General features: G+C 34.9%; 2 protein-coding genes and 1 non-coding gene across 4 annotated transcripts; 2 read left to right on the forward strand and 1 right to left on the reverse strand.

The window, feature by feature from the left end:
* Nucleotides 1-4,745: 4,745 nt before the first annotated feature.
* LOC108992898 (nucleolar protein 56-like) lies at nucleotides 4,746-8,896 on the forward strand. The gene is made up of 8 exons (XM_018967646.2): nucleotides 4,746-5,199; nucleotides 5,976-6,190; nucleotides 6,311-6,468; nucleotides 6,721-6,908; nucleotides 6,989-7,241; nucleotides 7,514-7,662; nucleotides 7,769-7,903; nucleotides 8,353-8,896. Exons 1-8 carry the CDS (start codon nucleotides 4,995-4,997, stop codon nucleotides 8,703-8,705), a joined length of 1,656 nt encoding a protein of 551 aa, XP_018823191.1. The 5' UTR covers nucleotides 4,746-4,994; the 3' UTR covers nucleotides 8,706-8,896.
* A 471-nt stretch (nucleotides 8,897-9,367) lies between these two features.
* On the forward strand, nucleotides 9,368-14,308 carry LOC108999611 (adenylate kinase 4-like). Of its 2 annotated transcripts, XM_035685300.1 has the most exons (7): nucleotides 9,368-9,614; nucleotides 11,586-11,731; nucleotides 11,913-12,032; nucleotides 12,151-12,318; nucleotides 12,586-12,675; nucleotides 13,161-13,247; nucleotides 13,935-14,308. In XM_035685300.1, exons 1-7 carry the CDS (start codon nucleotides 9,497-9,499, stop codon nucleotides 13,944-13,946), a joined length of 741 nt encoding a protein of 246 aa, XP_035541193.1. In that variant the 5' UTR covers nucleotides 9,368-9,496; the 3' UTR covers nucleotides 13,947-14,308. The 2 variants fall into 2 exon arrangements, with proteins under 2 accessions (XP_035541193.1, XP_035541191.1); XM_035685298.1 differs by lacking the exon at nucleotides 13,935-14,308 and having other exon boundaries at nucleotides 13,161-13,498.
* Nucleotides 14,309-14,494: 186 nt separating this feature from the next.
* LOC118347784 lies at nucleotides 14,495-14,612 on the reverse strand. Its single transcript, XR_004800931.1, has one exon. It is a non-coding gene; the product is annotated as a U5 spliceosomal RNA (small nuclear RNA).
* Between the last annotated feature and the right edge of the window lie 373 nt (nucleotides 14,613-14,985).

The following is a 14,985-nucleotide window of genomic DNA, read 5'->3' on the forward strand; positions in this document are numbered from 1 at the left end:
GTATGCTTCTCTAAGGTTTTTACATATGCGATTTTTGTACATGTTTAGGAACAAATTTTGTAAAATCAGTGATCAACCCATCATGAAATACTGCTTGTTTGATTTATGTTTTGTGAAATTTATGTGTTATGCAATTCAATCTAGTTTTGTCATTTCAATGTACTATGAATTTGACATGTTTATGCTTTGTTTCACTGTCAGTGACCAACCCATATAGATTCACTACTTGTTTGATTTCTATTTTGTGAAATTTATGTGTTCTGCTATTCAATCTAGCTTTGTCATTTAAGCGTGATACGAATTGAATATGCTTATGCTCTGTTTCACTATCAATGACCAACTCATATAAATTCACTCCTTATTTGATTTGTGTTTTGTGAAATTTATGGCTTCTGCTATTCAATTTAACTTTGCTATTTTAGTGTACCACGAATTTGACATATTTTTGCTTTGTTTCATTATCAGTGACCAATCTATACAGATTCACTGTTTGTTTGATTTCTGTTTTGTGAAATTTATCTATTATGCTATTCAATCTAGTTTTGTCATTTTAATGTGCTACCAATTTGACATACTTATGCTTTCTTTCACTATCAGTGACAAATCCATCTAATTCTACTACTTCTTTGATTTCTATTTTGTGAAATTTATGTCTAATTTATTCAATCTAACTTGCAATTTGATTTTTATGACGAATTTTACATGTAACTCTAATGTGCTTTGTTTCACTATTAGAATGGCAAGGTAAACTAATCCATTCGAGCTTGTGTTATGTCCTTACATATGCTTGAATTAAAAAAAAAAACAATTCTAAGCCTCTTCGTAAATTTTTTGTTCAATTGTTCTGTAATTTATGTGATTTTCTGTAATTTCAACTGTTCTGTTGTGATTTAGGCATGCTTTTCAATTCTTTTGGTTGGATTACTTTACCATTTTTGTTGTTCTGCTATTTAGTCCTGTTGGTTGGATTAGTTTCATCTTTTTGCTATTTAGTTGTGTTTAAGGATTAGTTTCATCTTTTTGCTATTTAGTTGTGTTTAAACTTAAAAGCCTATTATTTTCCTGTGACTTATCCATGTTGTTTTAGCCTAAAGTCTTGAGTATTTTTATAAGCCCCCTAGTTGTGAAGTTCTTTGCTTGGTTGGATTATTTACTTCTTTGAAACATCACAACCATGATATATCCATGCTGTGATATTTCATCTTGTTTAACAATTTAGAGATGTTATTCATAAAAGATGGATGTGAGATATCTATAGGCATGCTTACCTAAATCACAAAATTATACATGTTGTTCAATTTTGTAACACTTGGATGTGAGATATCTATACACATGTTGTTCATTTTTGTGAAACTTGGTATTCAGTTTTGTGATTTAGGTATTCTATTACACTATAGGCATGTTGTTCAGTTTTGTGAAAGTTGGATTACTTTGGTATTATTGTTGCTTAGTTGTGATTGGATTGTGATATTAAATTTTTTTTCCTTTTATTAATTTCTTATTTCATTAGTTTTGATGTGAGATATCTATGTTGAACATCATTTTATCTTCTTCAAACCTAAAAGCTTCTTATAGTTGGTTGTTCTTTAGTTTTGTTTAAAAATCATAGCTTGTTATTTTTAAAGTTATCATGTGAATTTGAAAATTTCAACCTAAAATCTTCATTATTTTTATAAGCCCCCAACTGTGAAGTTCTTTGCTTGATTTGATTATTTACTTCTTTGACTTGTTGTACTGTGATATTTCATCTTGCTTAACAATATAGATCAAGGTTGCTCAATTGTTTAGGCATGCTAGGAAAATTATTTTTTTAGTTGGATGATTTTCTTCTTTAGTTTGATTTTGGTTGTGAATCCTCTCGACTATGATGATAACAAAGTTGAGTGAGAACACAGAAAATTTATAACATACTCCATGGCAGGATAACCCAGATGACCAATTACCATTGGCAACCGATTGTTACAGCCATGGAGGATGTTACCACTTCTTATGTGTTACCATTCATTTTCCCGAGCCACTTTCATGGATTAATGGTTTGGGGGCTTGGCAAGAGAAACTTGAGTGTCAACAACGGAAATGGGTAGAAACTCCATGGCAAGTTAACTCAGATCACCAATGAATATTGACAATCGATTGTTGTAGCCATTGAGGACATTGCTGGCCAATCAAGATTTTGTGAATTGTAGTAAAAATCTTTAGAATTTAGTTTGTACTAAAGATAAGAACTTTGCTCATTGTTTGTGTACAAACTTGAAGCAAAATAAAAGACAACACTATTCAATGCTTGGGTTACATAGTAGTACTAGCAATATCTCACGCTCATGAAACTATCGTCAAAATGAATATCCACTATGTTGTTGTGATATTAAAGCATGTTGAAGAACTAATCATACAGAGGATAACGATGGGTGCCGATTTTTCAGTTGCCAAAATTATGAGGGACTTTTCATTTGTTGATGGTCTTATTTACTTATATGTGTTGGTACTACTATGCTTACAAATTTTAGTACTGGTCAATTTTGTAGGCTAGGCAACCTTACGAGTTTTTCTATTTGTATGATCCATAAATACTAGCATATGACCAAAAAATAATTAACTGATAAAAAACCAAACTTTAAAATATACAAGCATCAATGGATATCTAAACTAGTCGATATCGATTAAAAATTGTTTCAGAGAGGCATAAGAGAAAACTGGAGAAAACTAATTTCATTATAGTAATTTTGATATCATGGTTATTTGTTTTGACAATTTATTTTGGAAATTTTTTAGCAATCTTATTGCGACATGTACTAAACTTTTGGGGCCGGTGTATGGGCAATTCGGTACTTGTAATTATAAATAGTTCTATTGTTCGTACATGTGATTTGTGTGTTTGGGGCTGGTGTATGGCCAATAATAGTACTTGTGCGTAGAACTGAGAAAATATTCAATTTAGTACACATTATCTTTTCATTAACTATTTCAGTTATTGAGAATGAATTCGCAGTTCGTGAAGTGTGTAATTTATCTTAACACGTGAAAAAAAAAACTGATTTATCTATTTGTTTTCTTCGAGTGTGCCTAAAACTTAAATCATTTCAATCACCGTTAGATCTGGGCGAAAACCATAATCTTGCTTTTTATGTATCCGTTACAAATAAAATTCTATTGGAAAATATGAATATTTATTATTTGTAAGACTGTAATAATTTTAAAACTATTATTGTACTCAAGATAAAAGATCATATTTGTATTTAAAATTTACGTACAAGATGATATTACTCAACATAAGAAAAAAGATAAAATAGTAAGTAGTTAAGATTGTAAATGGAAGTGAGAGAAAAAAATAATAAAAAAATATTATCTTAATATAATAGAGAAACTATAGGAAATGAGATATAAAAGATTTGTAAAAGACTAATAAAATTTATGATAAAATATTAAGAATGGTGTATTTTAACTAAAATTTAAGAAACTTTGTATGGGATGAGATATGATGCTTATATTCACTTCTTACTAGCCTCCTTTATCACACATGCCCAAGCTCCTTGTGATCGTCTCGTCCGTTTTGCTTCCGATGAACTAAGTACCATATCCAAGAATGCAAAAAGTGATGGATTCAAGATCTTCAATAGCCATCTCGAGATATTTAGATGATCTCAGATAAATAATAATAAAAAAATAATAAATAAAAAAAAAATATTTGTAAATAATAATTAAATATTTAAAAATAGTAATAAAGTAGTCTCTACTTTACTTGTCAAACACAATCTATCTTAAATACATAGCTTCTCATAATAGACATTTCAAGCAATCCGAGATTCCGACTAGTGGATTGTCCGAACAACCATCATTGCATCAGCTAGTCATGAAACCGAACCAATTATTTGATACCATTTCCCAATTAGGTTTTTATTTATGCCTTGTATTTAATTAATTTGAGAGTGATCCTCACCCTCTACAAAAGCTTTTTATATTACAACTTAACTACAAGTAGTTACATTCCATCCTAAGATTAATTAGTTGAATAATTCTATTTGTATGACTTTACACTGTATATTATTTGTAGCATAATTTGATTTAAAAAATAAATTTTTAAAATTCAAATCTTATAAATTAAATTATATTATGTGAATGGTGTGTAATGTAAAAGTTTTCAAATAATATTATTATGATTATTTTAAAAAAAAAATTAATTTTAGTTTTAATACATTTAATTCACGCATTATTTTCACTCCCATCGCAAGATTAATTAGGTGTGATTTGGATAGTGAAATGAGGTAAGATGAGATGATTTTAAATTAAAATTAAAAGTTAAATAAAATATTATTAGAATATTATTTTTTAATATTATTATTGTTTTCATATTTAAAAAAATCAAATTATTTATTACATTTTATGTAAGAATTTAAAAAAATTATAATGATGAGATAAAACACTTTCACTATTCAAACGAACCTTAGAGTCAATTTCGAGTATTCATATCCAACAGATACCATCATTAATTTTTAATAAGATAATGATAGGATTATTATATTCCTACTACTTATTTACTGCCTTTTTTGTATTTAATTTTTTTTTCATTTTTTATTTTACTTGTTAATGAAGTGATTATTAGTAAAATTCAATATTTTTAATTTTTTCTTAATGATTAAAGATGTTAAAAAAATATTTAAAATAAAATAATAAAAAAATAAAAAATTTCAAATACATCATGAATAATAAATAGATAGTATAACCCTACCGCGACCTTTTTTAATATCACGTCTACGGTGAATGATGAAAATATCACGTACTCCCAACCGTACCTAATAATTGCTCACCAGTTCACCTAAAGCCCGTCACTGAAAACCCTAAACCCTAATCTCTAATGCTGCTGCTCGTTCAGTATTAAGAGGACATTCTCAGAGGCAGTGAAAGAGAAAGTGAGAGAGGGGAGAGAGAAAAGGGTTTGGTCTAGAAAATAGAAAGCTCGCTTTTTTCTTGTTGTTTTGTCTGGTTTTGATTCTTCAATGGCGTTGTATCTTCTATACGAGTCAGCTTCTGGGTACGCGCTGTTCCTCGCTCACGGCCTCGACGAGATCGGTCAGAACACCGAGGCGGTCAGGAACTCGGTGTCGGACCTAAACCGTTTCGGGAAGGTCGTGCAGCTCGCCGCTTTTCACCCTTTCGAATCTGCCCTCGACGCCCTCAACCAGTGTAACGCCATCTCCGAAGGTGATTTTGACTCAAAACTTCGCTCTCTTGTCTGGCTTCTTGGTTTTCGTTATTCCAGTAAAAATACTTCTTGGTTTGCTCTGATTTTCACACTCAATATGTCGTGGCCACGTTTTGTTGCGTCTTTTGGTGGTTTTAGCTATAGCGCTTAAACTTCGATACCGCTTTTGGTTGGCTGTTAGATATGTGGAATATTTTTTGGTTGGCTAAAAGATTCTGATCTTCTGCTTAATTGATTGGAAAACGGAGAAAGCAAGTGAGGACAGAGATTAGACTCTTTTTTGCCTTGAAAACGTGAAGAAGTTTATTCAACTTAAATTGCAGTAACCCTTCATTATTTATTGGGCCCCGAAGATGAAGTATGTGAGATTGAATAGTTGGATCCCCTTTTTATGCGCTTCCAAGTCGTGCTATTTTTTTATGCTTTTGGGAATTGTGTGCATTTTATCTTTGTGCGTTTTTGTTTTTGTTATTTAAACTTTGTATATTGCTAGAATGTGTTTAATTGAATATACACTTTCATGTCATGTGGGATGTAGAATATGAGAAACTCAAGTCAAGTGCTTGTGCTACCCTGAATAGGGTTAAATTCTGTCTTCAGAGGTTTCAAATGACGAAAAGAATGCTGATTTAGAAAATTTATTCACCACTTATATATCTATGTATGTAGACAGAAGTACTTATAAAAAAAAAATGTATGTAGACAGAAGTAGTGTATCAAATTTCTGATGAGCTGGTTCATTCTTGCTTAATAGTTTTTTTTTGGGGGGTTTCAGGGCTTATGACTGATGAGTTGAGAAGCTTTTTGGAGCTTAATCTCCCAAAAGTCAAGGAAGGTAAGAAGTTAAAGTTCAGATTAGGAGTAGTGGACACTAAGGTTGGGTCACATATCCATGAAGTGACTAAAATTCCTTGTGAAAGTGGCGACTTTATTCACGAGCTTCTTCGTGGTGTGCGGCTACATTTCGATAAGTTTTTAAAGGACCTAAAGGTATGCATTTTTCTTTGATCCCCTGCTTCTGATATTATTTGTCCCGTTTTATTTTTGTTCAAGATACTATTTTTTTCTCTTCTGATAGACTTTATAACTCCTATGTCTTCAATTTCGTAGACTGGAGACTTGGAAAAGGCCCAACTTGGTCTGGGACACAGTTACAGCAGGGCAAAAGTGAAGTTCAATGTTAACCGCGTCGACAATATGGTGATTCAAGCAATCTTCCTTCTCGATACTCTTGATAAGGATGTCAATTCCTTCTCAATGAGAGTCAGGTAGGATGTTTACATTTCTACACAAATATTTTATGATCTAGAAACTAGCATATTTGTGGTCCTGTAAATCATCGAAACTGGTTTTTCTCTGTCCTCTTTGAAAGCTTCTCAGTTAATCTCATAATTCGTGAAATTTATACCCTTGGTGGAATGATTTGGAGAATCTACTGTTTTATGGAAAGCTCAAGTGGTTTTTTTTGTTTTGTTTCCATAAAGCATGTAACTAGCTTCTATTTTATCACGTTAATGCAGAGAATGGTACTCATGGCATTTTCCTGAATTGGTGAAGATTGTCAGCGACAATTATCTATATGCCAAAGTTGCAAAATATATAGAGGATAAGTCAAAGCTGTCTGACGAAAGTATCCCAGGCTTGACAGATGTAGTTGGAGATGAAGATAAAGCAAAGGAGATTGTAGATGCCGCCAAGGCTTCCATGGGTATATATCACATATTTCTATTGCTTGTGATCCATATAGTACTCTATTCACTTTGGGACCTCTTCCCCAATATTCTGCAGGACAGGATTTGTCTCCAATTGACTTGATAAACGTCCACCAATTTGCACAGAGGGTAATGAACCTATCTGAGTATAGGAGGAAGCTTTATGATTATCTGGTTTCGAAGATGAATGACATTGCACCAAATTTGGCCTCTTTAATTGGTGAAGTTGTCGGTGCACGTTTGATATCTCATGCTGGTAGTCTCACGAACTTGGCCAAGTGCCCTGCTTCTACCCTTCAGATCCTTGGCGCGGAGAAGGCACTCTTCAGGTGTTTCACTCATTACCTTTTATTCTCTTATATTGGAAGAATTGCTACTGAAATTATGAGAAAGCTTGACTCAAATTTGAAACCAGTTCATTTTCTTTCGACTAGCTTGGATTTCCATTCTTGAGATATAACTAGAATCATGGCCTTGTTAATGTTATTGTAAATGTATGTCTTTACTTCTGCTTTATTAATTTGACAGTTGATGCTATTTTGTATGAGAAATTTTAAGTCGTTTTAAGTTCCCATATTCCATATTTTGTTATTCTCTTCAGGGCATTGAAAACAAGAGGAAACACACCCAAGTATGGTCTGATATTCCACTCGTCTTTCATTGGTCGAGCATCTGCAAAGAACAAAGGCAGAATGGCTCGTTTTCTTGCAAACAAGTGTTCTATTGCATCGCGTATTGACTGCTTTGCAGGTGCTTTTTTAACCATTTTCATACAGCAATCTCTGGGAACACATCACTTGCATTGCAGCTTTTGTCCCCCTTAGAATTGATTTTGCTGCCCTATCTTGTGATGCAGATAAGGCAACTACTGTTTTTGGTGAGAAACTTAGGCAACAAGTTGAGGAGCGACTTGACTTTTATGACAAGGGAGTTGCACCTCGCAAAAATATCGATGTGATGAAAGATGCAATTGAAAGTGCAGAAAGTAAAGGTATGATGGTGCCATAAATTCACTTATAAAAAAAAATGATGGTGCCATAAATTCACATGTATCATGTTGAAAGAATATGATGCTAGGATTATAGCATTAGGATATGGGGCATGATTGTTTCCCTTTTGGTGCGACAAAGTGATGTGACCACTAGTCCTTTGAGAATGCACCAGGAATCCAGGTTGCCACATTATACTGGTTGCAATAAAGGTCTGTATTTTTTGGAATCAGGAATGAACATGTTCACTTGCACTGTGGTCTGACAAACTTGATACGACCAATCATTCCATTGAAATGAACCAGGAATTTTCGTTGCCATACCTTCAGATCGTAGCTATAATTTGATTGGAGCATATTCTTTCAGTACATTGTATCGTTGCATATTTTCAATAATTTATTGGTTCTTCTGATGGTAACCATGTGTGACTGGTTGGGTTTTCTCGTTGCAGATACAGAGATGGAAACCGAAGAAGTTCACATGGAAGCTTCAGGAAAGAAAAACAAGAAAAAGAAATCAAAAGGTGCAGCTGCAGAGAACGGTGAGCCTGCTGCTGATGATAACCCAACTGCTGTTGCAAATGGTGAAGCCCTGGAGGATTCTAAATCTGAAAAGAAGAAGAAAAAGAAGGAGAAACGTAGAATGGATCAGGAGCTGGAGCTACAGGATGGCCAGAATGCGGAGCAGGATGGAACAGCTAAGAAGAAGAAAAAGAAGAGCAAGGATGAAAATGGAGAGGACCTGCAGTCTGCCGGTGATGGTAAGAAGAAAAAGAAGAAGTCAAGAAATGAAAATGCTGAGTGAACTTGAGAGCTTTGCAAAAGCTGCACTTTGCTTGACCCAATTTTGTGTTTAAGACCAGTATCATGTGTTTTTTCTTTTGAAATTCGAGGATGATCATTTTAGTAGGAAACTACTCTATTTTTATATCTGCTAATCTGGTTGACAATGTTTCTACTTAGTATATATCCATCTTTTCTGGGTGTTTTTAGCTCTTTTCTCGCTTATATGCTTATTACATGAAGTATAGGCGGTAATATTGGGAGGTGGGGAACTGATCATAAACCACTGCCGCAGAGTGAGCTCTTTCACAAATTATTGGTAAAGTGCGTTTCTGTGGACAAGATGTCATTATATATCGATTTCTCACCTAAGCAAAGCATCGAACTATGAAAAGAAAAACCTTCCAAGCAAATCAAGTCTTCAAAAACGATAACTTCCAAACTAACATAGACCTTCTGATCTAATCAATGAGAAAACATGAAACAGAAAAACACTTTTTTTTATTTGCCCAGAAAATAAAAACGTACCAAGTATGGGGATCATGTCGATAAATTTACAGCCAAAAACGAAAAAAAAAAAAACAAAAAAGCAAAACGAAAAGGATACATGCGCCATTTCAAAGTAGATATAAGGGTAGGACAGTCATTTCAAGACAACCTGGTAAGTGGTAAGACCGCTGCTTGAGTTTGAAGCGTTGGAACGTCCGAACCCAAATGAAGAACCTCCCGTCTTTCTCTCCCGTTTCTCTATGTGCTCTGAACTAAAGTCCTAGAGAGAGAGAAGCATTAACAAAGACCTTGCCCCTAACCACAATGGCGACCAGTTCTGCACAAGCGAACATGGAAGACGTTCCCTCTGTCGATCTCATGTCTGAGCTCCTCCGTCGCTTCAAGTGTTCCGACAAGCCAGACAAGCGCCTCATTCTCGTTGGTATTCATATATTTATATATTTACGCAAACACATTCTATGCACTTGCTTTATTCGATTATTTCTTTCCCATCTGTGGAAATGTTGGCACTTGATAATGAAATCCTTTCGGATCCAAGAATGTAATATGTTTTCGGTGAAAAATTTGGATGCTTTCAGGGTTTTTACTGCGATTCGTAAGAGTTCTTGCTGGGAAATATTTGGCTGAGATTCCGGTTTTTTAATATGCTATATGGGTTCTACATTTATTCTAATCCATTGTTTGGTTACTGAGAAGATGTAGGAAACAAGACTAGATGAAAGTTTCCAAATTTTGAAGTTTTATAAATGTAGAAAACAAGCAATTATTTGGCGGAAATTAAACATTTAAAGTTGAGATAAAATACTGTTGTTTTGGATATGGAATATATGTTACTTGATTTGCTTATACTGTCCTCTCTTTTTTTTTTTTTTTTTTTTTTTTTTTTTTAATTTTTTAAAGAAGTGTTTATACTATCCCTTCCTGTTGGGGGATATTTTTCATTTAGGACAGAGATGGTGATTTTGAATTTATTTCTGGTGAATCATTTTTGTTAATGCTCACATTTTACTGTAAATCTACTTCCCTTATCCACTAGATGCTAGTATTTTGCTTGCAACTTAGAAGATAAAATAAAATAAAAATAAGAAAAGAAACTTGCAAATTTAGTATAGAAACCCCTAAGGGTTGGCTCAAGTGGTAAAGGCCTTGGACTTGGGGGTATGCTCCCCCTAGGTCAAAGGTTCAAATCTCCTTGGGTGCAAATGATCTCTAGGGGCTATCGGACTGGATGATTTTCTCCTTGAATTACCCGAGGTGCACTTATGGAAAACTCCTTGCCGAGGGCCTGTGCACCCCCGGGATCAGTCAAGACACTGTTCCGGACACCCGGTGCCAATAAAAAAAAAACTCTAGTATGGCACTCTTCCGCAAAGTACCATGTGACAAGCTTAACAAATGTTAGAAATTAAACTATAATACAACTTTTTATCCATGATGTTTTTCAGGATGTAGGCAATTTATTCTCTCTTTTTTTTTTCAAATTAATTTTTCCTTTCCCTTGGTTCTGTTAGTGATAGAAGGTTTGCTTGGGCTTTCATTTTGCTGTCGTGCATGCGTAGTAAAATCCTACTTTTTTTATTTGCATCAAAGTCCAACTTCAATCATGTTCATTCTTATCTTCAGTTTTTAGGTTTCTAGTTAGCTTTTCTTGTACTCATTCTGTGTGCTTGGAGTACGCATCTTTCAGTAAAATTTTTAATTACTTAAAAAAAAAGATCTCCGGTTTTTCAGAGAAATGGGTATTTAAATCATGGTGTTAATCTGTTAGATGCCAAGTTTGTAAGTCAGTGTTGTATTTGAACATCTGAATTTACAATTATTTAAAAAAAAATCTGCTTAAAAAAACAAAAGAATATCTGGATATGCTATTGACAACAAGTGTATATAGAGATTGCAAGGTTGCTCACCCTGCCCCGCTGGGGCCTGGGGGTAGGGAGACTTCAAGCAACTAAGAAGTATATTGTGGAACAAAACCTTAAAGTTAGGCCCGACCGTAGATCCAACTTCTCCAACTTCAAGAAGTGGCAATGTCCACTGTTACCTTTAAGTTCTATACCATGGTGCTGCAGCTGGGAATGGAAAAGCTATACTTTTAGCCTGTTTGGTCTTGTGGTTGTATTTCCCATTGATTCCAATCTTCATTTCAATCCAGCTAAATGGCCCTCCCCACCTGCACAAGCCTGTATACAAGGAAGAAAATGGAAAATTATGTGTTTCAGTCTATTCTAGCTGCTGGCACATAGAAATATCAAGATGCCATGAATGTGGTTGTTTTTCAAGGCTATGAGCATTAGTTTGTCATTTTTACATTTTTTTAACAGCATGCCTCTGTGAAATGGTTAAATGGCAGACAAGTATCGTATTCACAAGCATAAAAAATTTTATGATGCAGGTCCACCTGGATCAGGAAAGGGTACCCAATCACCAATTATTAAGGATGACTACTGCTTGTGCCACTTGGCTACTGGTGATATGTTAAGGGCTGCTGTTGCTGCAAAAACCCCGCTTGGGGTTAAGGCTAAAGAGGCTATGGATAAGGTGGAATCAAATTTTTAGTATATTATTTTGTTGTAAGATTTGTTCTGTCTGCTTCTGTCCTAGTAAAAGGATACATGTGGCCAACCTCAGTTGGGATTAAGGCTTAGTTGGGTATAGTAGCTTTCATCTTAGTTCTTATTCTAGATTATTGCTGAGAACGTGTTATGTAACCGTTTTGCAGGGAGAACTTGTTTCTGATGACTTGGTTGTTGGCATTATAGATGAAGCTCTAAAGAAGCCCTCATGTCAGAAAGGTTTCATTCTTGATGGATTTCCGAGGACTGTGGTCCAAGCACAAAAGGTGTCACACTGTTATCTGAATATTTCTCAGTTCTGCCTCCTTGATTTGTTCTGTTCAAATGTGTTTGTATTCTTGCATTTCTAACCTTGCTTTTTTTTTTTCTTCCTTCTTTATGTAGCTTGATGAAATGCTGGAAAAGAAGGGAGTCAAAGTTGATAAGGTGCTCAACTTTGCAATTGATGATGCAATCTTAGAGGAGAGAATTACTGGTCGCTGGATACACCCATCCAGTGGTAGAACCTACCACACCAAATTTGCACCTCCCAAAGTTCCAGGATCTGATGATGTAAGGCTATTTCCTTTTTTATTCTTTTGGTTAAAAAATGTAATTGATGCCTCTAGGAATCTTGACAACATCCAAGAGCTTTAATAAGATGTGTGCACATAATTATTAGTGCTAAAAATACAAAGGCAGCAAATGCTCTATTTATTAACCATCAGCATGTTAATCTGGTCTGGAGGGCAATGTCAATGTGAGTATGCTTCCTATATATTAATATGTTACTTGATTTGTCATTCTTAAAGAACTTCTTCTCGTTCTGGTATGTCTAAGGTTACTGGAGAACCTTTGATTCAGCGCAAGGATGATACTGCAGCAGTTCTCAAATCAAGGCTGGAGGCATTTCACAAGCAAACTGAACCAGTATTCCTTCTATCAGCCCTTCCTACAGATTTTAATTTGATTGGTTAAGTCCAGATGAATGGAAAATATTAAACTATCGTTCTTTGTGATAATTATCAGTGATCTGCAGCCTTTTAGAATCAATCAGTTGACAATAACCACAATTGAATTTCAACATTAATTCTTTTGAATAGTATATTGTCCTGGAGGGAGGGAAGGAGGGAGTGGGTGGGTGATGAAGTTATATAATTATGAGGGTTTTTTTTTGGTTCCCTTTTACAATCATTTTTGTTGTTGTTAACTATAATAAGCCGTCTTTGATTACCCTGTGAACCGAGTCAAGAAGTTGTCATCATTATTTTACAGAGATAGTTTGGAGGGCTGGTACACATGATATTCCATTACGGTTTGGGAGGAGGTTTCCGGAGAGTTGGAAGGTTAAATTGGGATTTTCGGGCAACGCTTGACTAATTTCCCTCATCCTAATTGTGTGGTTTGGAATGCAGGTTATTGATTATTATTCCAAGAAGGGCATTGTTGCCAATCTTCATGCAGAAAAAGCTCCCAAAGAGGTCACAACTGAGGTTCAGAAGGTGCTCACTTCGTGAAAGCAGCCTCCCTTTTACTTATAAATGGATTGCTTTCTTAGAAAGCATTGTATTTTTTTCCCCATTTTTCTGATACAAGGTTGAATTTTTCAACTGATCTGATTCACTTGACTTGATTTTCCAAATTGCACACGATGGCTGCTGTCAACTTTTTGAGGTTTAATCAAGTAACCCATACATAATATAAATGCGTGGAACTGCACGCTGGTGATATACATTTTTTGCGTTGTTGACAATCTTTGTCATCTTGACGTCTGTTTATTTACTTAGTTTTCCACTGGGCCCAGTGCTTGCCTGAGAGGAAGAAAAAACAATCGATTATGGTGCTAGTTCCTTAACCTTCATCTAGTAAATGAAAGTGCAGCCCATTAAATGACAAGGTTTTAAGTGTAGTTGAATCCTTTGAGGTACCAAGTGGAATTAGTTATTCCAACTGTATTTGATTTTAATGTATCTTTAGGTTTGAAATTGAAAACGTGTCGACCCTTCTTGCTCATTTGAATTAGCGGGTTGATATGCATATGGCATTGTGTAAATTCTAAGGCATATAACTTATTCTGTGTGAGTGAGATTGATAAGTACAATACAAGCAGACAATGATATTTGAAACTGCTGGCATTTTATGATCCAAACCAGACTTCTTTGTCATGTAAAATCAACTTGTTCTTGTTGGGTTTGCAATGAATCTCTTATTGGCTGCTCACCAAGAACAGAGTTCTCTAGAATTCCAGGCCAGATGGAATGCTCCTATACAAGAAAATCCAACAAACAAGCCTTGGGGGTCACCTTAGGCCATGGAAAACCTTCCCCATGGATCCCAAAACAGGGAAACACCCACCTACGGGAAAGCTTTTCTCCGTGTAAACTGCAGAAAAACACAGAACCAAGGGGCAATCACTCATATGCATGGACCAAAAGACTCCACTCCATCGACCCTTTCTACTGCCGAAGCAATGGCTGAATTGCTATCTTGGGCTGAATCAAACCTTCATTGGCCATTGCAGGCGGTTCCATACACAATTGACTGATTCTCCTCCCCCTTCATTCATGATCTCTCTCCAACAACATAATTTTAAGCAATATCTACTTTTTACAGCAACAAAATAAAAATAAAAATTCTAGCGATAGTATTTGGAACATATAACTTGATAAGTTGTTCGAGTCAAGTTTATAAACAGCAGCACTGAAATTACATGCACAGCTGAAAAGCTTCAGAACTAGGATTGTAAGAGGCTTCCTCAAAAGAAGAAATCCCTCCAAAAATAGGCGTATGCCACTATTTGCGGCGAGCACACGGTATTCTTTAGTAAAAGGCGAAAGAATAGTTCGCTTTGTGCTCACCGCGTAGCTGCGTGATTCACTGCTTGCAACGAGCTGCCTCTTTAATGGCTCCCACTTAACACAACCTTTCTCATCTCTGCGATGTGGGACAAGTACAACAGCTGAGCCTTTATTTTGGACTTATTATACCTGCGAATAATGGATATCCTGCTCGTTGTTAACGGGGGATTTCTGTTGACCTGTTGCACTATATTCTCTCTTTAATATAAACAACTTTCATTTATCATTCCTGTCAATTCATCTCATTTAATTATTATAATTTTTTTAAATTTTTATATAAAATATAATAAATAATTTAATTTTTAAAAAATAATATTCTAATGCCAAGCCAATTTATCAAGCGCCCAGTTAGAGGAAGGAGCATCTTTGAATACCAAACTCC

This window comes from Juglans regia, chromosome 2 (genome assembly GCF_001411555.2).
Source record: "Juglans regia cultivar Chandler chromosome 2, Walnut 2.0, whole genome shotgun sequence".
Taxonomy (NCBI): domain Eukaryota; kingdom Viridiplantae; phylum Streptophyta; class Magnoliopsida; order Fagales; family Juglandaceae; genus Juglans; species Juglans regia.